Source organism: Leptosomus discolor, unplaced genomic scaffold (assembly GCF_034619465.1).
Source record: "Leptosomus discolor isolate bLepDis1 unplaced genomic scaffold, bLepDis1.hap2 HAP2_SCAFFOLD_188, whole genome shotgun sequence".
NCBI lineage: Eukaryota > Metazoa > Chordata > Aves > Leptosomiformes > Leptosomidae > Leptosomus > Leptosomus discolor.
The window spans coordinates 25576-48773 of NW_028237771.1; the positions used below are offsets into that span (position 1 = coordinate 25576).

The 23198-nt window shown below is 63.7% G+C and overlaps 1 protein-coding gene across 1 annotated transcript in view; it reads right to left on the reverse strand.

Moving 5' to 3' along the window:
* Positions 1–700: 700 nt before the first annotated feature.
* The window catches only part of LOC147412862 (ATP-dependent chromatin remodeler CHD3-like), a 28253-nt gene continuing 5755 nt past the window's right edge, over positions 701–23198 (reverse strand). The window contains 12 exon segments of the mRNA XM_086480936.1: positions 701–804; positions 2127–2253; positions 5896–6059; positions 7796–7991; positions 13795–13927; positions 18668–18776; positions 18891–19004; positions 19272–19370; positions 19486–19621; positions 20645–20790; positions 22720–22825; positions 22827–22850. Of these exon segments, the coding sequence (XP_086337062.1) occupies positions 701–804; positions 2127–2253; positions 5896–6059; positions 7796–7991; positions 13795–13927; positions 18668–18776; positions 18891–19004; positions 19272–19370; positions 19486–19621; positions 20645–20790; positions 22720–22825; positions 22827–22850 (1458 nt within the window).

A 23198-nucleotide genomic window follows, 5' to 3' on the forward strand; every position in this document is an offset into this window, starting at 1 on the left:
GACCCTATGGTTGACCATCCCCATGGTAGTCATGACCCCACTGTTGACCCTCCCCACGGTGGCCACGACCGTAGCCATCCCCCACGACCACCCTGGTGGCCATCCCCCTGGCCGCGCCGGCGGCCACGACCCCGCGGGTGACGGCGCCGCCGAGGGGACGAGCGGAGCCGGGTGCCGTAGCCAAGGAACCGGGTTTTATTCTGCTGCGGTTAAACAAGTGCCCGAGCCCCGGGGTGGGGGTGGGGGGGACCCTGGGGACACCGGGGGGACCCCCGGGGAGGACACCGGGGCCACCCGGACACCGGGGTCCCCCCCCGCCACCGGGGATATATATATATATTCATATTTATAGTTGCAGTGGTCCTCGTCACCCCCACCCCCCCCCACCCCCCCAACCCCCAACCACACCCCCACCCCTGGGTGCTGCCCCACCCCCGCACCGCGTTTTAGGGTGAAACGAGGCATTTCTGGCAGTGCGCCCCCCACCCCCCACCCCCCCCCCCCTCCCCCCCCTTCCATTGGATTTGGAGGGGGGCGGGGAGGAGGAGCAGGGAGGGGGGGGGGGGGGCGGGGTGTGTGGATTGGGGCAGGGTGGGGTGGCCCGGGGTGGGGTGGGGGAGTAGGGGTGGGGGTGGGGGGGCCCTTCGCGCCCCCCCCCCCTCCCCCCTCCCCTCCCCCCCCCGGCCCCCCCCCCTCCTCCTCAGTCGTCGATGCAGATGACTTCGCCCCCGCGCGGCTCCTTCTTCTCGGGCCCTTCGGCCTCGCGCTCCCGTTTCACCAGCACCGGGGGGCCGTTGGCGGCGGCTGCGGGAGGGACCCGGGTGTTTGGGGGGGGGGGGGGCTGGGTCCAGACAAAGCCCCCCCCCCCCCCCCCCCGACACCCTCCTGGGGAACCAGGCACCCCGAGAACCCCCCCCCCCCCTGGTGATTCCCCGCCCCGAGGGACAAAGGTGTCCCCAACGCATAGACCCAGGTGTCTGGGACACCCCCCCCACCCCCCCAGCCATGGGACCAGGCATCTGGGACCCCCCCTCATCACATGGACTCAGGTGTCCGGGACACCCCCCCCCCCCCCCACCATGGACCCAGGCACCCAGACCCCCCCCCCCCATAGACCCAGGTGTCTGGGACCCCCCCCACCCATGGGATCAGGCACCCAGACCCCCCCCACCCATAGACCCAGGCACCCAGACCCCCCCCCCCCCCATAGACCCAGGTGTCTGGGACCCCCCCCCACCCATAGACCCAGGCACCCAGACCCCCCCCACCCATAGACCCAGGCGTCTGGGACCCCCCCCCCATGGGACCAGGTGTCCAGGACCACCCCCCCCCACGGGACCAGGCACCCAGACCCCCCCCCCCCACCCATGGGACCAGGCATTTGGGACCCCCCACCCATAGACCCAGGTGTCTGGGACCGCCCCCCCCCATGGACCCAGGTATCCAGGACCCCCCCCCCCCCATGGCACCAGGCACCCAGACCCCCCCCCACCCATGGGACCAGGCATTTGGGATGCCCCCCACCCATAGACCCAGGCACCCAGACCCCCCCCCACCCATAGACCCAGGTGTCTGGGACCCCCCCCCATGGACCCAGGTGTCCAGGACCCCCCCCCCCCCCATGGCACCAGGCACCCAGACCCCCCCCCACCCATGGGACCAGGCATTTGGGATGCCCCCCACCCATAGACCCAGGCACCCAGACCCCCCCCCACCCATAGACCCAGGTGTCTGGGACCCCCCCCCCATGGACCCAGGTGTCCGGGACCCCCCCCACCCATGGGACCAGGCACCCAGACCCCCCCCACCCAGGGGACCAGGCATTTGGGACCCCCCACCCATAGACCCAGGCACCCAGACCCCCCCCCCCCCATAGACCCAGGCGTCTGGGACCGCCCCCCCCCATGGATCCAGGTGTCCAGGACCACCCCCCCCCCATGGGACCAGGCACCCAGACCCCCCCCCCCATAGACCCAGGCATCTGGGACGCCCCCCCCCATGGACCCAGGAGTCTGTGACCCCCCACCCCCTCATGGACCCAGGCCCCCAGCCCCCCCCCCTCCCCCCCCCCCCATGGGACCAAGCACCCATCCCCCCCCCCCCCCCCGCCCGGAGCGGGCGCTCACCGGTGATGAAGGAGCCCGGCGGCATCTGGCTGTAGTTGGCCCCTCCAGGGGGGAGGGCTCCGGCCGGGGGGGTCCCAAAAGTGCCCCCATAGCTCTGGGGGGTGGCGTAGGGCCCCGGCGGGAAGGTCTGGAGAGACGGGGACATCGCTGTCACCCCCTGACACCCCCCCCCCCCCCCTCCCTGCTGCCACCAGGTCCCCGAGGTGGGGGTGTCCTCCACGTGTCCCCAGGGCTGAGGGTGGCTCCGAGAGGGCGGCCGTGGGGCAGGAGGGTCCCCAGCGGGGGTCCCCAGGGGAGGGATGTCCCCAAGGCTGAGGATGTCCCCAAGGGCGAGGGGTGGCCCCCAAGGTGAAGGATGGCCCCCAAAATAATGCCCCCAAGAAAAGGATGTCCCCAAAAATTCATGTCCCAAAAATTCATGTCCCCAAGAAAAAGCTGTCCCCAAAAAAATGATGTCCCCAAAAATGATGTCCCCAAGAAAAGGATGACCCCAAACAATCATGCCCTCCAAAAAAGGTTGTCCCCAAACAATCATGTCCCCAAGAAATGATGCCCCCAAGAAAAGAATGTCCCCAAAAATTCATGTCCCAAAAATTCATGTCCCCAAGAAAAAGATGTCCCCAAAAAAATGATTTACCCAAAAATTATGTCCCCAAGAAATCGTCCCCAAGAAAAGGATGCCCCCAAAAAATCATGTCCCCAAAAAACCATGTCCTAAAAATTCATGTCCCCAAGAGGATGTCCCCAAACAATCATGCCCCCAAAAAAAGGTTGTCCCCAAACAATCACGTCCCAAAGAAATCGTCCCCAAGAAAAGGATGTCCCCAAAAAAATGATGTCCCCAAAAATGATGTCCTCAAGAAATCATGTCCCCAAGAGAAGGATGTCCCCAAAAAATCATGCCCCCCAAAAAAGTTTGTCCCGAAACAAACATGTCCCCAAGAAATGATGTCAAGAAAAGGCTGTCCCCAAACAATCACGTCCCCAAGAAATGATGTCAAGAAAAGGATGTCCCCAAAAATTATGTCCCCAAGAAATGATGTCCCCAAGAAAAGGATGTCCCAAAACCACCATGTCCCCAAAAATTATGTCCCCAAAAATTCATGTCCCCAAGAAAAGGATGTCCCCAAAAATGATGCCCCCAAGAAAAAGATGTCCCCAAAAAAATGATGTCCCCAAAAATGATGTCCTCAAGAAAACATGTCCCCAAGAAAAGGATGTCCCCAAAAAATCATGTCCCCAAAAAAGTTTGTCCCGAAACAAACATGTCCCCAAGAAATGATGTCAAGAAAAGGATGTCCCCAAAAATTATGTCCCCAAGAAATGATGTCCTCAAGAAAAGGATGTCCCAAAACCACCATGTCCCCAAAAATTACATCCCCAAAAATTCATGTCCCCAAGAAAAGGATGTCCCCCCAAAATGATGCCCCCAAGAAAAGAATGTCCCCAAAAATTCATGTCCCAAAAAGTCATGTCCCCAAGAAAAAGATGTCCCCAAAAAAATGATGTCCCCAAAAATGATGTCCCCAAGAAATCGTCCCCAAGAAAAAGATGTCCCCAAAAAAATGATGTCCCCAAAAATGATGTCCTCAAGAAATCATGTCCCCAAGAAAAGGATGTCCCCAAAAAATCATGCCCCCAAAAAAAGGTTGTCCCCAAACAATCATGTCCCCAAGAAATGATGTCAAGAAAAGGATGTCCCCAAAAATTATGTCCCCAAGAATTCATGTCCCCAAGAAAGGATGTCCCCAAAAATGATGTCCCCAAGAAAATGATGTCCCCAAGAAAATGATGTCCCCAAGAAAAAGCTGTCCCCAAGAAAATGATGTCCCCAAAAAATATGTCCCCAAGAAATCATGTCCCCAAGAAAAGGATGTCCCCAAAAAATTATGTCCCCAAGAAAAGGATGTCCCCAAAAAAATGATGTCCCCAAAAATGATGTCCTCAAGAAATCATGTCCCCAAGAAAAGGATGTCCCCAAAAAATCATGTTCCCAAAAAATCATGTCCCCAAAAAATCATGTCCCCAAGAAATGATGTCAAGAAAAGGATGTCCCCAAAAATTATGTCCCCAAGAAATGATGTCCCCAAGAAAAGGATGTCCCAAAACCACCATGTCCCCAAAAATTATGTCCCCAAAAATTCATGTCCCCAAGAAAAGGATGTCCCCAAAAATGATGCCTCCAAGAAAAGAATGTCCCCAAAAATTCATGTCCCAAAAAGTCATGTCCCCAAGAAAAAGATGTCCCCAAAAAAATGATGTCCCCAAAAATGATGTCCTCAAGAAATCAGGTCCCCAAGAAAAGGATGTCCCCAAAAAATCATGTTCCCAAAAAATCATGTCCCCAAACAATCATGTCCCCAAGAAATGATGTCAAGAAAAGGATGTCCCCAAAAATTACGTCCCCAAGAAATGATGTCCCCAAGAAAAGGATGTCCCAAAACCACCATGTCCCCAAAAATTATGTCCCCAAGAATTCATGTCCCCAAGAAAGGATGTCCCCAAAAATGATGCCCCCAAGAAAAGGATGTCCCCAAAAATTCATGTCCCAAAAATTCATGTCCCCAAGAAAAAGATGTTCCCAAAAAATCATGTCCCCAAAAAACCATGTCCCCAAAATTCATGTCCCCAAGAAAAGGCTGTCCTCAAACAATCATGTCCCCAAGAAATGATGTCAAGAAAAGGATGTCCCCAAAAATTACGTCCCCAAGAAATGATGTCCCCAAGAAAACGATGTCCCAAAACCACCATGTCCCCAAAAATTATGTCCCCAAGAAAAGGATGTCCCCAAAAATGATGCCCCCAAGAAAAGAATGTCCCCAAAAATTCATGTCCCAAAAAGTCATGTCCCCAAGAAAAAGATGTCCCCAAAAAAATGATGTCCCCAAAAATGATGTCCCCAAGAAATCGTCCCCAAGAAAAAGATGTCCCCAAGAAAAAGCTGTCCCCAAGAAAATGATGTCCCCAAAAAATATGTCCCCAAGAAATCATGTCCCCAAGAAAAGGATGTCCCCAAAAAATTATGTCCCCAAGAAAAGGATGTCCCCAAAAAACCATGTCCCCAAGAATTCATGTCCCCAAGAGAAGGATGTCCCCAAAAAATCATGCCCCCAAAAAAAGGTTGTCCCCAAACAATCATGTCCCCAAGAAATGATGTCAAGAAAAGGATGTCCCCCAAAATTATGTCCCCAAGAAATCATGTCCCAAGAAAAGGATGTCCCAAAACCACCATGTCCCCAAAAATTCATGTCCCAAAAATTCATGTCCCCAAGAAAAGGATGTCCCCAAAAATGATGCCCCCAAGAAAAGGATGTCCCCAAAAATTACGTCCCCAAAAATTCATGTCCCCAAAAATTCATGTCCCCAAAAAAAAGGATGTCCCCAAAAAATTACGTCCCCAAGAATGTCCCCAAAAAACCATATACCCAAACCCTCATGTCCCCAAGAAAAGAATACCCCCAAAATTTCACGTCCCCAAAAACGATACCCCAAAAAAACCCGATGACCCCAAAAAACGGCTGTCCCCAAGAAAAGGAGGTGTCGTGTCCCTCCCCCCCGCCCCCCCCCCCCCCCCCCCCCTCCGGTGGGGGATACCCCAGGGCAGGGGATACCCCAGGGCGGCGGGAGAAGGTCCCCAGGGTGGGGGGAGGGTCCCCAGGGCAGTGCCCCAGCCCGGCCGGGAGCGCGGCGGCGGGTGCCGGGGTGGTGGGGGGGGGGGGGGGGGGGGGGGGGCGGGGGGGTTTGCCGGGGTGGGGGAGGGGTGACTCACGGGCGGGGGGTGGCTCTCGGTGCCCTTGCTGGCGAGGCGGCTGAGGATGCTGCGCTCCGACATCTGGAGGCGGGCGGCGATGGGGGGGATGCGGGAGAGGGTGGCGGGGAGGCGGGTGACGTCGGCCTTCATGTCGCTCAGCAGCTCCTCCAGCTGGTTCAGCACTGGCGCCGGGGGCGGGGCAGGGGGGGCAGAGAGAGAGAGAGAGAGAGAGAAAAAGAGGGGCGGGGAGGGGCCCGTCAGCGCCCGGGGGCCGCCCCGCGCCTTCCGCAGCTTACTCATAGGTTACTCATAGGTTACTCATAGGTTACTCATAGGTTACTCATAGGTTACTCAGGCTACTGGAAGGGTGGGGGTGGAGATACTCACGTGAGAACAGGGAGGGGGGGGGTGGGGAAGGGCGGGGGGAAAGGCTGAGAGCTACTCAAGGGCTACTCGGGGGATACACCTAGTCGGAGCGACGGGGGGGGGGCACGCGAGGGGTGCGAGGCCCGAGTACACCGCGGGGCGGGGGGTTTCTCCTTCCTCCAAGGATACTCCTTGCACGCACTGGGGAGGGGGGGCGGGGGGGGAGGGGTGAGACGGTTTACTCTCTAGCCACAGCGGGGATACTCCAGGTTTACTCTGGGGATACTCCTTAGACACACGGGAGCTGCCCCGGGCACACCCGTTACGTCCTCCTCTCCCCGCGCACGGGAGACCCTCTGCTCTTAGGGGCACCAGAGATACTCCGAGCTCGGGCCCTGCGCCGTAGCTACACGGGGGGCTACTCCGGACATACTCCTCGGACACCGTCAACGCGCCCTGGACACAGCGGAGCTACTCCAGGGTCCAACGTTTAGCGACACCTGGGATACTCCGGGGTTACTCCTTGCTCCGGGCTTTTTCTACACGCTCTGGAGAGACTCCTCCGACACACTAAAGATACTCCCGGGATACTCCGTGGATACGCCAGAGCTACTCCAGATCCACTCTACAGCCACGCCAGAGCTACTCGGGGCATCCTCAGCACTCGCCTCCGCTCGGGCTAAGAGGCTGCAGCCACGTCACCGATACTCCGGGGATACTCGCAGCCCCCCGCGATCCTCCGCGCAAGACCCCTCCAAGCCTACACCAAGGATACTCAACCGCTTAAACTCCAGCGACACCGCAGCCACCAGAGGTACTCCGGGCTGGCTCAGCGCGCTCCTCTGGAGTACACCCCGCTTACTCCTCCAATACACCAGGGATCCTCCAGGGAAACACCCAGGGAGACTCCGGTCAAAGCCGCGACCTGCCATCAGCATTACTCCAGCCTTACTCCTCACATGCAACCAGGGATGCTCCGGCCACGGGGATACTCCGCATAGACTCCTGCCCTGCCCCCCCGAGATACTCGGGGTCAACACACGACCTACTCCAGGGGGACAAGGGACACCCTTAGCGACCTACTCCAGGGGGACAGGGGACACCCTAGCGCCCTACTCCGGCCTTACACCACAGATACTCAGCAGCCACGTCACAGCGCAAAGCGACAAGAGGCCCCCGCCTGCTCCCTACGCGCCCCAGAGCCCCTCGGCCGCCCTCCGGCCGCGCCCCGCCTTCCTCCGAGCTTACTCCGAGCTTACTCCGAGCTTACTCCGGGTTTACTCCGGGTTTACTCACACCCCAAAAAACCCTTCGGGGACCTTCCAGCGGCTTCCCCGCCACCCCCTCCAACACCCCCCCCACCCCCCCACCCCCCACACCCCCCCGCTTCAAGACGCCACCCGCCTCCCGGAAGCGCACGCAGAGCAAGGATACACGGGGAGCCGGTTGGGAGGAGGAACCCCACTTTAATGATCCGCGAGCGCGGTGTACAGAGGTGCGCGGCGCTACACGGGGCGCCCGCGCCGGGCGCGCCGGCCCGCCCGCCTCTTACCCTTGTGCAGGACGGCGTTCGCGGGCTTGTTGCCCGCCAGCGACTCCTTGGACAAGTGCTGGTGGCTCTCGGCCAGGCACTCGACCTCGGCGAAGCGGGTGTTGAGGGCCATGGCGGGGTGGCTGGGGTCCTGCGTCATGTTCAGGTAGGCGGCGCGGCGGAGCTGCTCCTCGATCACCAGCGCCTGCTCCAGCAGCTGCAAGGGGGTGGGGGGGGGTGGGGTTTGGGGGGGGGGGGGGGGGGGGGAGGGAGGGAGGGAGGGGAGAGGGGTGGTGGAGGAAGGGGAGGGGGAGGCAGGAGGGCGGGCGCCCCTGCTCTGACCGCACGCCGTGACCGCGTCGCGTCGCCGACGGGGCCCGGGAGGGGGAGCCGGGCACCCAGGTCGGACCTCACGCTGTGACGTCATCGCACCCCGACAGACAGGCACCCAGCTCTGACCTCACGCTGTGACCTCACACCGTGACCTCATCACACCCAACAGGGCCCAGAAGGGACCCACGCGTCTGGGTACCCAGCTCTGACCTCAGACCGTGACCTCAGACCGTGACCTCACACCGTGACCTCACACCATGACCTCACACCATGACCTCACGCTGTGACCTCACACTGTGACCTCACACCATGACCTCACACCATGACCTCACACTGTGACCTCACACGATGACCTCATCACACCCAGCAGGGCCCAGAAGGGACCCACGCGTCTGGGTACCCAGCTCTGACCTCACACCGTGACCTCACACTGTGACTTCATCACACCCAACAGTGCCCGGAAGGGGACCCAGGTGGCCCAGAAAGCCAGCTCTGACCTTACACTGTGACCTCACACCATGACCTCACACTGTGACCTCACACGATGACCTCATCACACCCAGCAAGGCCCAGAAGGGACCCACGCGTCTGGGTACCCAGCTCTGACCTCACACCGTGACGTCACTCCATGACCTCACACCATGACCTCATCACACCCCGACAGGGCCTGGAGGGGGAGCCGGGCACCCAGCTCTGACCTCACGCCGTGACCTCACACCGTGACCTCACACCATGACCTCACACTGTGACCTCACACCGTGACCTCATCACACCCAGCAGGGCCCAGAAGGGACCCACGCGTCTGGGTACCCAGCTCTGACCTCACACCGTGACCTCAGACCGTGACCTCACACCGTGACCTCACACCGTGACCTCACACCGTGACCTCACGCTGTGACCTCACACCATGACCTCACACCATGACCTCACACCGTGACCTCACACCATGACCTCATCACACCCAGCAGGGCCCAGAAAGGACCCACGCGTCTGGGTACCCAGCTCTGACCTCAGATTGTGACCTCACACCGTGACCTCACACCATGACCTCACGCTGTGACCTCACACCATGACCTCACACTGTGACCTCACACCATGACCTCACACTGTGACCTCACACCATGACCTCACACCATGACCTCACGCCGTGACCTCACACCATGACCTCACGCTGTGACCTCACACCGTGACCTCACACCGTGACCTCATCACACCCAGCAGGTCCCAGAAGGGACCCACGCGTCTGGGTACCCAGCTCTGACCTCACACCGTGACCTCAGACCGTGACCTCACACCATGACCTCACACCGTGACCTCACACCATGACCTCATCACACCCAGCAGGGACCAGAAGGGACCCTCACATCTGGGTACCCAGCTCTGACCTCACACCGTGACCTCACACCGTGACCTCACACCGTGACCTCACACCGTGACCTCACACCATGACCTCACACTGTGACCTCACACGATGACCTCATCACACCCAGCAAGGCCCAGAAGGGACCCACGCGTCTGGGTACCCAGCTCTGACCTCACACCGTGACCTCACACCGTGACGTCACTCCATGACCTCATCACACCGAACAGGGCCCAGAACGAACCCAGGCGGCCACAGAACCAGCTCTGACCTCACACCGTGACCTCATCACATCCAACAGGTCCTGGAGGGGACGTAAACATCCAGGCAACCAGCTCTGACCTCACACCGTGACCTCACACTGTGACCTCACACTGTGACCTCACATCATGACCTCATCACACCCCAACAGGGCCCAGAAGGGAGCCAGGCAGCCGGGCACCCAGCTCTGACCTCACACTGTGACCTCACGCTGTGACCTCACACCATGATGACATCACACCCAACAGGTCCTGGAGGGGACGCAAACATCCGGGCACCCAGCTCTGACCTCACACTGTGACCTCACACTGTGACCTCACACCATGATGACATCACACTCAACAGGGCCCGGAGGGGACCCAGGTCTCTGGGCACCCAGCTCTGACCTCACACTATGACCTCACACTGTGACCTCACACTATGACCTCACACTGTGATGACATCACACCCAACAGGGCCCGGAGGGGACCCAAACATCCGGGCACCCAGCTCTGACCTCACACGATGACCTCACACCGTGACCTCACACCGTGACCTCACACCATAATGACATCACACCCAACAGAGCCCGTAAGGGACCCAAACATCCGGGCACCCAGCTCTGACCTCACACTGTGACCTCACACCGTGATGACATCACACCCAACAGGGCCCGGAGGGGACCCAAACATCCGGGCACCCAGCTCTGACCTCACACTGTGACCTCACACCATGACCTCACACTGTGACCTCACACGATGACCTCATCACACCCAGCAAGGCCCAGAAGGGACCCACGCGTCTGGGTACCCAGCTCTGACCTCACACCGTGACGTCACTCCATGACCTCAGACCGTGACCTCACACTGTGACCTCACACCATGACCTCACGCTGTGACCTCACACCGTGACTCCCCCCATGACCTCACGCTGTGACCTCACACTGTGACCTCACACCATGACCTCAGACAGTGACCTCACACTGTGACCTCACACCATGACCTCACACCGTGACCTCACACCATGACCTCATCACACCCAGCAGGGCCCAGAAGGGACCCTCACATCTGGGTACCCAGCTCTGACCTCACACCGTGACCTCATCACACCCCGACAGGGCCTGGAGGGGGACTCGGGCACCCAGCTCTGACCTCACGCTGTGACGTCATCGCACCCCGACAGACAGGCACCCAGCTCTGACCTCACGCTGTGACCTCACACCATGACCTCACACTGTGACCTCACACCGTGACCTCACACTGTGACCTCACACCGTGACCTCACACCATGACCTCACACTGTGACCTCACACCATGACCTCACACTGTGACCTCACACCATGACCTCACACCGTGACCTCACACCGTGACCTCACACCGTGACCTCACACCGTGACCTCACACCATGACCTCAGACCGTGACCTCACACCATGACCTCATCACACCCAGCAGGGCCCAGAAGGGACCCACGCGTCTGGGTACCCAGCTCTGACCTCACACCGTGACCTCAGACTGTGACCTCAGACCGTGACCTCACACCATGACCTCATCACACCCAGCAGGGCCCAGATGGGACCCTCACACCTGGGTACCCAGCTCTGACCTCACACCGTGACCTCACACCGTGACGTCACTCCATGACCTCATCACACCGAACAGGGCCCGGAACAAACCCAGGCGGCCACAGAACCAGCTCTGACCTCACACCGTGACCTCATCACATCCAACAGGTCCTGGAGGGGACGTAAACATCCAGGCAACCAGCTCTGACCTCACACCGTGACCTCACACTGTGACCTCACACTGTGACCTCACACTATGACCTCACACCGTGACCTCACACTGTGATGACATCACACCCAACAGGGCCCGGAGGGGACCCAAACATCCGGGCACCCAGCTCTGACGTCACACTGTGACCTCACACCTTGACCTCACACCGTGATGACATCACACCCATCAGGGCCCAGAGGGGACCCAGCTCTCTGGGCACCCAGCTCTGACCTCACACTGTGACCTCATGCTGTGACCTCACACCGTGACCTCACACCATGACCTCATCACACCCAGCAGGGCCCAGAAGGGACCCTGGCGTCTGGGTACCGAGCTCTGACCTCACACCGTGACCTCACACTGTGATGACATCACACCCAACAGTGCCCGGAGGGGACCCAAACATCCGGGCACCCAGCTCTGACCTCACATTGTGACCTCACACCATGATGACATCACACCCAACAGGGTTCAGAGGGGACCCAGCTCTCTGGACACCCAGCTCTGACCTCACACCGTGACCTCACACTATGACCTCGCACCATGATGACATCACACCCAACAGGGCCCGGAAGCGACCCAGCTCTCTGGGCACCCAGCTCTGACCTCACACCGTGACCTCACACCGTGATGACATCACACCCAACAGGGCCCAGAGGGGACCCAAACATCCGGGCACCCAGCTCTGACCTCACACTATGACCTCACACCGTGATGACATCACACCCAACAGGGCCCGGAAGCGACTCAGCTCTCTGGACACCCAGCTCTGACCTCACACCGTGACCTCACACCGTGACCTCACATGATGACCTCACACCATGACCTCACACTATGATCTCACATCTTGACCTCACATTGTGACCTCACACCGTGACCTCACACGATGACCTCACACCGTGACCTCACACTATGACCTCACACCGTGATGACATCACACCCAACAGGGCCCGGAAGTGACCCAGTTCTCTGGACGCCCAGCTCTGACCTCACACCGTGACCTCACACCGTGACCTCACACGATGACCTCACACGATGACCTCACACCGTGACCTCACACCGTGACCTCACACGATGACCTCACACCGTGACCTCACACCGTGACCTCACACGATGACCTCACACCGTGACCTCACACCGTAACCTCGCACTATGACCTCACACCGTGCCCTCACACTATGACCTCACACTATGACCTCACACCGTGATGACATCACACCCAACAGGGCCCGGAAGTGACCCAGTTCTCTGGACGCCCAGCTCTGACCTCACACCGTGACCTCACACCGTGACCTCACATCGTGACCTCACACGATGACCTCACACGATGACCTCACACCGTGACCTCACACCGTGACCTCACACCGTGACCTCACACGATGACCTCACACCGTGACCTCACACCGTGACCTCACACGATGACCTCACACCGTGACCTCACACCGTAACCTCGCACTATGACCTCACACCGTGCCCTCACACTATGACCTCACACCGTGATGACATCACACCCAACAGGGCCCGGAAGTGACCCAGTTCTCTGGACGCCCAGCTCTGACCTCACACCGTGACCTCACACCGTGACCTCACACGATGACCTCACACCGTGACCTCACACCGTGACCTCACACGATGACCTCACACCGTGACCTCACACCGTGACCCCCCCACACCCAACAGCGCCCAGAGGGGACCCCAGGTCTCCAACCCCCCAGCTCTGCCCCTCCCCCCCCCCCAACCCACTTCCACGAGCCGCCCCCCCCCCCCCGCTCTCGTGCCCAACCCCTCGCGCAAGCCCCGCCCCCTTGCCCACACCCACCTCCCCCCCCCCCCTCCCCCCCGTGACCCCGGGGCACTTGTGCAAGGCCCTGACGGGATCCCCGCGCCCTCGTGCGAGACCCCCGCGCCCTCGCCCTCCACCCCCCGTGCAAAGCCCCTCCTCGTGCAAAGCCCCTCCTCGCGCAAAGCCCCTCCTCGTGCAAAGCCCTTCCTCGTGCAAAGCCCCTCCTCGCGCAAAGCCCCTCCTCGCGCAAAGCCCCTCCTCGCGCAAAACCCCTCCTCGTGCAAAGCCCCTCCTCGTGCAAAGCCCCTCCTCGTGCAAAGCCCTTCCTCGTGCAAAGCCCCTCCTCGTGCAAAACCCCTCCTCGCGCAAAGCCCCTCCTCGTGCAAAGCCCCTCCTCGTGCAAAGCCCCTCCTCGCGCAAAGCCCCTCCTCGTGCAAAGCCCTTCCTCGTGCAAAGCCCCTCCTCGCGCAAAGCCCCTCCTCGTGCAAAGCCCCTCCTCGTGCAAAGCCCCTCCTCGTGCAAAGCCCCCACCTTGAAGCGCCGCGCCAGGAACTTGTTCTTCATCTCGAGGAAATTCCCTTTGGAGGCTTCGCCCTTGAAGGGCTCGTTGATGACCCCGAAGGCGCCGTCGTTCTGGATGTCGGTCCAGCGGGCGTAGCCGTGGCTGCGCGCTAAGGACTGTCACCGCGTCACCGCGTCACCCTGTCCCCAAGGTCCCCAGGGGCCCCGTCACCCCCCACAGCCAGGGCACGGAGCCGGGGCTGAGCCCTAAGGACTGTCACCCTGTCCCCAAGGTCCCCATCAGCCCCCCCAGCCAGTGTGTGGAGCCAGGGCTGAGCCCTAATGACTGTCACCGTGTCACCCTGTCCCCAAGGTCCCCAGGGGCCCCGTCACCCCCCACAGACGGGGCACGGAGCTGTGGCTGTGCCCTAAGGACTGTCACTGTGTCACCCTGTCCCCAAGGTCCCCAGGGTCCCCGTCACCCCCCACAGACGGGGCACGGAGCCGGGGCTGAGCCCTAAGGACTGTCACTGTGTCCCCAAGGTCCCCATCAGCCCCCACAGCCAGTGTGTGGAGCCGTGGCTGCGCGCTAAGGACTGTCACCGTGTCCCCGTGTCCCCAAGGTCCCCAGGGGCCCCGTCACCCCCCACAGCCAGGGCACGGAGCTGTGGCTGAGCCCTAAGGACTGTCACTGTGTCACCTTGTCCCCAAGGTCCCTATCACCCCCCACAGCCGGTGCACGGAGCTGTGGCTGTGCTCTAAGGACTGTCACCGTGTCACCTTGTCCCCAAGGTCCCCATCAGCCCCCACAGCCGGTGTGTGGAGCCGTGGCTGTGCCCTAAGGACTGTCACCGTGTCACCCTGTCCCCAAGGTCCCCAGGGGCCCCGTCACCCCCCACAGCCGGGGCACGGAGCCAGGGCTGTGCCCTAAGGACCGTGACTGTGTCCCCAAGGTCCCCATCAGCTCCCACAGCCGGGGCACGGAGCTGTGGCTGTGCCCTAAGGACTGTCACCGTGTCACCGCGTCACCCTGTCCCCAAGGTCCCCAGGGGCCCCGTCACCCCCCACAGATGGGGCACGGAGCTGGGGCTGTGCCCTAAGGACTGTCACTGTGTCACCCTGGCCCCAAAGTCCCCAAGGTCGCCGTCACACCCCACAGATGGGGCACGGAGCTGTGGCTGTGCCCTAAGGACTGTCACCACGTCACTGTGTCACCCTGTCCCCAAGGTCCCCAGGGGCCCCGTCACCCCCCACAGCCGGGGCACGGAGCTGGGGCTGCGCCCTAAGGACTGTCACCGCGTCACCCTGTCCCCAAGGTCCCCAGGGTCCCTGTCACCCCCACAGCCGGTGCTCGGAGCTGTGGCTGTGCTCTAAGGACTGTCACCGTGTCCCCAAGGTCCCCATCAGCCCCCACAGCCGGTGTGTGGAGCTGTGGCTGTGCCCTAAGGACTGTCACCGTGTCACCTTGTCCCCAAGGTCCCCATCAGCCCCCACAGCCAGTGTGTGGAGCTGTGGCTGTGCCCTAAGGACCATCACCCTGTCCCCAAGGTCCCCAGGGTCCCCGTCACCCCCCACAGCCAGGGCACGGAGCCGGGGCCGAGCCCTAAGGACTGTCACTGTGTTACCCTGTCCCCAAGGTCCCCAGGGGCCCTGTCACTCCCCACAGCCGGTGCACGGAGCTGGGGCTGTGCCCTAAGGACTGTCACCGTGTCCCCAAGGTCCCCAGGGTCCCTGTCACCCCCACAGCCGGTGCTCGGAGCTGGGGTTGTGCCCTAAGGACTGTCACCACGTCACCCCGTCCCCAGGGTCCCTGTCACCCCCCACAGCTGGGGCACGGAGCCGGGCCTGAGCCCTAAGGACTGTCACTGTGTCACCCTGTCCCCAAGGTCCCCAGGGGCCCTGTCACCCCCCACAGATGGGGCACGGAGCCGTGGCTGCGCCCTAAGGACTGTCACCCTGTCCCCGTGTCCACAAGGTCCCCAGGGGCCCCGTCACCCCCCACAGCCGGGGCACGGAGCTGTGGCTGAGCCCTGTCACCCTGTCCCCAAGGTCCCCAAGGTCCCTGTCACCCCCCACAGCCGGTGCTCGGAGCTGGGGCTGTGCCCTAAGGACTGTCACCCTGTCCCCAAGGTCCTCAGGGTCCCCGTCACCCCCCACAGATGGGGCACGGAGCTGGGGGTGCGCCCTAAGGACTGTCACTGTGTCACCCTGTCCCCAAGGTCCCCAGGGGCCCCGTCACCCCCCACAGATGGGGCACGGAGCTGTGGCTGTGCCCCAAGGACTGTCACTGCGTCACCCTGTCCCCAAGGTCCCCGTCACCCCCACAGCCATGGCTGTTCCCTAACGACGGCCACCGCGTCCCCAACCTCACCGCCTCCTCTGCCACCTCCCCCCGATGGCTGTCCTGTCCCCCACTGTCCCCCGCTGTCCCCCGCTGTCCCTGCCACCGCCCCAGCGTCACCCCCATCATCTTGTCACCCTCTTTGATTGTCACCCTCCGTCCCTGGGGAGGACAACAGTAAACGGGGGGGGGACACAGACACCCAGGGGTCCAGGAGGGGACCCAGGCGTACGGGGAGGGGACTCAGGTGACCAGGGGGGACACCCAGGTGACCAGGAGGGACACCCAGCTGACCAGGGGGGACACCCAGGTGTCTGGGGAGGGGACCCAGGCATTGAGGACAGGACCCAGGTGTCCAGGGAGGGGACCTAGGTGACCAGGGGGGACACCCAGGTGACTGGGGGGGGACACCCAAGTGTCTGGGGGGGACCCAGGTGTCTTGGGGGGTACACCCAGGTGCCCGGGGAGGGGACCCAGGTGTCTTGGGGGACACCCAGGTGCCCGGGGAGGGGACCCAGGTGACCAGGGGGGACACCCAGGTATCTTGGGGGATGTCCAGGAGGGGACCCAGGTGTCTGGGGAGGGGACCCAGGTGACCAGGGGGGACACCTAGGTGACCGGGGAGGGGACACCCAAGTGTCTGGGGGGGACCCAGGTGCCCGGGGGGGACACCCTGGTGTCTGGGGAGGTGACCCAGGTGACCAGGAGGGGACCCAGGTGACCAGGGGGGACACCTAGGTGACCAGGGGGGACACCCAGGTGTCCAGAAGGGGACCCAGGCGCCTTGGGGGGGACACCCAGGTGTCTGGAGAGGGGACCCAGGTGCCCGGGGGGGACATCCAGGTGTCTTGGGGGACACCCAGGCATCCAGGAGGGGACCCAGGTGTCTTGGGGGGGACACCCAGGTGTCTGGGGAGGGGACCCAGGCATTGAGGACAGGACCCAGGTATCCAGGGGGGGCACCCAGGTGACCAGGGGGGACACCCAGGTGTCCGGGGGGGACACCCAAGTGTCTGGGGAGGGGACCCAGGTGGCCGGGGGGGGACACCCAGGTGTCTTGGGGGACACCCTGGTGTCTTGGGGGACACCCAGGCATCCAGGAGGGGACCCAGGTGTCCAGGGGGGACACCCTGGTGTCTGGGGAGGGGACCCAGGTGCCCGGGGAGGGGACCCAGGTGTCTTGGGGGACACCCAGGTGTCCAGAAGGGGACCCAGGCGCCTTGGGGGGGACACCCAGGTGCCCGGGGAGGGGACCCAGGTGACCAGGGGGGACACCCAAGTGTCTGGGGAGGGGACCCAGGTGCCCGGGGGGGACACCCAGGTGTCTTGGGGGACACCCAGACATCCAGGAGGGGACCCAGGTGTCCAGGCAGGGGACCCAGGTGACCAGGGGGGACACATCCAAGTGTCTCAGGGGACACCCAGGTGTCTGGGGAGGGGACCCACGTGCCCGGGGGGGACACCCTGGTGTCTTGGGGGACACCCAGGCATCCAGGAGGGGACCCAGGTGTCTTGGGGGGGACACCCAGGTGACCAGGGGGGCACCCAGGTGACCAGGGAGGACACCCAGGTGTCTGGAGAGGGGACCCAGGTGCCCGGGGGGGACACCCAGGTGTCTTGGGGGACACCCAGGCATCCAGGAGGGGACCCAGGTGTCTTGGGGGGGACACCCAGGTGTCTGGGGAGGGGACCCAGGCATTGAGGACAGGACCCAGGTATCCAGGGGGGGCACCCAGGTGACCAGGGGGGACACTTAGGTGACCAGAGGGGACACCCAGGTGTCCTGGGGGGACACCCAAGTGTCTGGGGAGGGGACCCAGGTGTCTTGGGGGACACCCTGGTGTCTTGGGGGACACCCAGGCATCCAGGAGGGCACCCAGGTGTCCAGGGGGGACACCTAGGTGACCAGGGGGGGACCCCCAGGTGTCTTGGGGGACACCCAGGTGCCCGGGGAGGGGACCCAGGTGACCAGGGGGGACACCCAAGTGTCTGGGGGGAACCCAGGTGCCCGGGGGGGACACCCTGGTGTCTTGGGGGACACCCAGACATCCAGGAGGGGACTCAGGTGTCCAGGGGGGACACCCAGGTGACCAGAGGGGACACCCAGGTGTCCTGGGGGGACACCCAAGTGTCTGGGGAGGGGACCCAGGTGTCTTGGGGGACACCCTGGTGTCTTGGGGGACACCCAGGCATCCAGGAGGGGACCCAAGTGACCAGGGGGGACACCTAGGTGACCAGGGGGGGGGACACCCAAGTGTCTGGGGGGGACCCAGGTGCCTGGGGGGGACACCCAGGTGTCTTGGGGGACACCCAGGCATCCAGGAGGGGACCCAAGTGACCAGGGGGGACACCTAGGTGACCGGGGGGGGGACCCCCAGGTGTCCGGGGGGGGACCCAGGTGTCTTGGGGGGGACACCCAGGTGTCTTGGGGGACACCCAGGCGCCCAGGGGGGGCACCCAGGCATGCGGGGAGGGGACCCAGGTTGTCTGGGGAGGGGACCCAGGGGTCTAGGGGGGCGGGGGGGGGGCGGGGGGAGGGCCCGAGGGGTGGCGGAAGGATACAGGACGATGCCGGCCAGCAGCCAGTAGTCGTGCCGCCGGTGCCAGATCTCGTTGAGCTTCCCCGAGGAGATGGCGGCGCGTTCCTCGTTCTGCCACAGCGTGTGCAGCTCTGGGGGGCGGGAGGGGGGGTGGGGGGGGGTAAGCGGGGTGTCAACCGTGTCGTCCCCGTGTCCCCCGTTCCCCATACACACCCCCCCCCCCCCCCCCGCCCAACCCCGCTGACCCGTGAAGCCGCCGTCGGCGATGTTGAACATGAAGCGCGGCTTCTCGGCCTTGTCGTCCCGCCGCCCGTTGGGGCGCGCCTCCAGCTTGGGCTCCTTCTCAGCCTTCACCTCCTCTGCGAGGGGGCGACACGACACGGGGGGGGGGGGGTCAGCGCCACGTTGCAAACCGCCCCCCCCCCATCCCCCCCCCCCCCCGGCCCAGTCAAATAAGCAAAAAAAAATTCCCTGCCGTCAGTAGGCTTCAGAGTGAACGCGGCGAAAAATAGAGCAAAGCGCTCCGGGCTGATCGCCGTGGTTAAACCCCGCCTCCTCCGGCTTGGCCACACCCCTGGGTGGGTTAGGCCCCCCCCCCTCCATGTCAAGCCCCGCCCCCTGGGTACCTCGTTTGGGGTCAGGGTCCCCTGGCCGCTCTTTGGGCTCCTCCTCGGGGGGTTTCTCGTCGCCTTTCTCTGCCCCAGGACCCTTCTCGGCCTCGGCACCTGCACGGGGTGGGTGCAGGGGTGCTCAGACCCCTGGGTGCGCCCCTCCCCCCCAACCCAGGGGACTTGGGGGGGGGGGGGGGGGAGCACCCGGAGGGGTGGGGGAGGGGCTCACCTGGTCGCTCCTCGCGGGCCGGGAGCCCTTCGGCCTCGGGGTCCCGCTGGCCGGGTCCCTCCTCCTCCTCCCCCTTCCGCGGCCCTTCGGCCTCGCTGCCGTCGCCCGGGGACGGTGGCACCTCGGGGACAGGAGGCTGCGGGGACAGTGGGGGTGGGGGACACACATGGGGGGCAGTGGGGTCACCCCGGGTGACACCTGGGTTCCCCCCCTGTCATGAGACACACCCCCACCCCCCCCCCCCACCCCTGGAGTGGGCAGGGGGGACATGGGGACAACGGTGGGGAGGGGACAGGGAGGGGGAGAGAGGGGACAAGGACAGGGGGGATGGGGATAAGGACAAGGAGGACACGATGGGGGACAGGGTTTGGGGACAGGGGTGGGGACAGGGATAGGGACAGGGGTTTGGGGAGAGGGGTAGGGATGGGGACAGGGAGGACATGATTTGGGACAGGGTTGGGGACAGGGATGGGACAAATGGGAACAGGGATGGGGACAGGGAAGACATGATTTGGGACAGGGATGGGGACAGGGATGGGACAAATGGGGACAGGGAGGACATGATTGGGGACAGCATTGGGGACAGGGATGGGGACAGGGAAGACATGATTGGGGACAGCGTTGGGGACAGGGATGGGGACACAGGACAGATGGGGACAGGGATGGGGATAGGAATGGGGACAGGGAGGACACGATTTGGGACAGGGTTGGGGACAGGGATGGGACAAATGGGGACAGGGATGGGACAAATGGGGACAGGGATGGGGACAGGGAGGACACGACTGGGGACAGGGATGGGGACAGGGATGGGGACATGGAGGACACGATTGGGGACAGCGTTGGGGACAGGGATGGGGACAGGGATGGGGACATGGAGGGCACGATTGGGGACAGCGTTGGGGACAGAGTTGGGGATAAGGAGAACATGACGGGGGACAGGGACACGGAGGACAGGGTTGGGGACAGGAATGGGGGCAGGGAGGACAGGGTTGGGGACAGGGATGGGACAAATGGGGACAGGAATGAGGACAGGGTTGGGGACAAGGATGGGGACAGGGATGGGGACAGGGATGGGGACAGGGATGGGGATAGCAATGGGGACAGGGAGGACATCACTAGGGACGGGGAGGACAGGGTTGGGGACAGCCCTGTCACCCACCTCCGTCTCCATCTTCTCGGGGCCTTTGGGTTCCTTCTCGTCCCTGGTGTCACCGTCGTCCCTGTCCGGGGGTGGCCCTGGCCCGTCCCCTCGCTCGCTGGGCGCCGGCGTGGCTGGGGACAGGGGACAGGGGACATTAGGACGCGGGGACACGGCGTGTCCCCAGCCCCCTGCCCCTGCGTGCCCCGTGTCCCCAGTGTCCTTGTCCCCGTCCCCCACGTCCTCACACCTCCATCCCTGCACCCTGTGTCCCCATTCCCTGTCCCCTCCCCCATGTCCCCATCCCCATCTCGTGTCCCTGTCCCATGTCCCCCTCGTCCCGTGTCCCTATCCCCATCCTGACCCCCATGTCCCCACCCTGTCCCCCATGTCCCCTGTCCCCAGCCTGACCCCCATGTCCCCACCCTGTCCCCCATGTCCCCTGTCCCCAGCCTGACCCCCACGTCCCCACCCTGTCCCCCATGTCCCCTGTCCCCAGCCTGACCCCCATGTCCCCACCCTGTCCCCATGTCCCCTGTCCCCAACCTGACCCCCATGTCCCCATCCCGTGCCCCTGGCCCCATCCTGTCCCCATCCTGTCCCCCCCACCCCTCACGCCATGTCCCCCACCCCCTGTCCCCATCCTGACCCCATGTCCCCCATCCCCATCCTGCCCCCCCCATCCCATGTCCCCTGGCCCCCATGTCCCCCTCCTGACCCCATGACCCCATCCCATGTCCCCCCATCCTGTCCCCCCAAGTCCCCCTGTCCCCATCCTGTCCCCCGCCCCCCTCATCCCCACCTCATGTCCCCATCCCTGGCCCCCCATCCTGTCACCCATGTCCCTTGTTCCTATGTCCCCATCCTGCCCCCCATATCCCCACCCCCATGCCCCCCATCCCGTCCCAATCCTCACCCCCCGCCCCATGTCCCCCCCCCCCGCTGCACCCCCAACGTCCCCCCCCCCATGTCCCCCATCCCCTGTCCCCATCCCATGTCCCCTACCCCCATCCTGACCCCATGTCCCCATCCCATGTCCCCCATATCCCCCACCCCATGTCCCCCCAGTTCCCATCCCCATCCTGTCCCCACCCCATGTCCCCTGTCCCCATGTATGTCCCCCATCCCCCCCCCACGTCCCCCATCCCATCCCCCCATCCTGACCCCCCCATCCCCACCCCATGTCCCCCCTCCATGTCCCCCATCCCATCCCTCATGTCCCCCCTCCCCCCCATGTCCCCCATCCCCCCCCATGTCTCCATCCCATCCCCCCATGTCCCCCCCCCTCTTCTCCCCACCCTCACCCCCCCATGTCCCCCATCCTGTCCCCCCATCCCCCCCCATGTCCCTATCCCATCCCCCATGTCCCCCCTCCTTCTCCCCACCCTCACCCCCCCCCATGTCCCCCATCCTGTCCCCCCCATCCCCAGCCCATGTCCCCTGTCCCCATGTCCCCCCCCCATGTCCCCATCCCATCCCCCATGTCCCCCCTCCCTTCTCCCCACCCTCAACCCCCCCCCCATGTCCCCCATCCTGTCCCCCCCCATCCCCACCCCATGTCCCCTGTCCCCATTTCCCCCCTCCATGTCCCCCATCCCCCCTCCATGTCCCCAATCCATCCCCCATGTCCCCCCTCCCTTCTCCCCATCCATCCCCCATGTCCCCCCCTCCCTTCTCCCCACCCTCACCCCCCCCATGTCCCCCATCCTGTCCCCCCCATCCCCACCCCATGTCCCCTGTCCCCATGTCCCCCCTCCATGTCCCCCATCCCCCCCCCATGTCCCTATCCCATCCCCCATGTCCCCCCTCCCTTCTCCCCACCCTCACCCCCCCATGTCCCCCATCCTGTCCCCCCCATCCCCACCCCCATGTCCCCTGTCCCCATGTCCCCCTCCATGTCCCCCATCCCCCCCCCATGTCCCCATCCCATCCCCCATGTCCCCCCTCCCTTCTCCCCACCCTCACCCCCCCTCCATGTCCGTGTCCCCCCCCCGCTGTCTCCCCACTGTCCCCATCCCCTGCGTGTCCCCCCCCTCCCGCCGTCTCCCCGTCCCCCCAGTACCGGGCGTGGGGGGGCCGGGGCTGGGGGGGCCGCTCTGCTCGGGGCTGGGGGGGACACGTTTTGGCGGGGGAGGAGGCGCGGGACGAGCGCTTGGAGTCGGCGCTGGGCTCCGGGGCCAGCTCGGGCAGGCTCCAGCGCCCCGTTGATGTGCTCGAACTCCTGCACCTGCGGGGGCACCCAGGAGTTTAGGGGGGACCCGGGGGTTGGGGGGCACCCGGGGGTCAGGGGGCATCCGGGGGTTGGGGGGCATCCAGGGGTGGGGGGGCATCCAGGCGTCTGGGGGCTGCACCCCCCACCCACTCCAACAGGGACCCAGGGGGACACGGGAGCCTGGAGGGGGGCACCCAGGTGTTGGGGGGCACCCAGGAGTTTAGGGGGCATCCAGGGGTTGGGGGGCACCCGGGGGTTGGGGGGCACACGGGGGTCAGGGGGCTGCACCCCCCAACCACTCCTACTGGGACCCAGATGGGCACAGGAGTCTGGAGGGGGGCACCCGGGAGATTAGGGGGGACC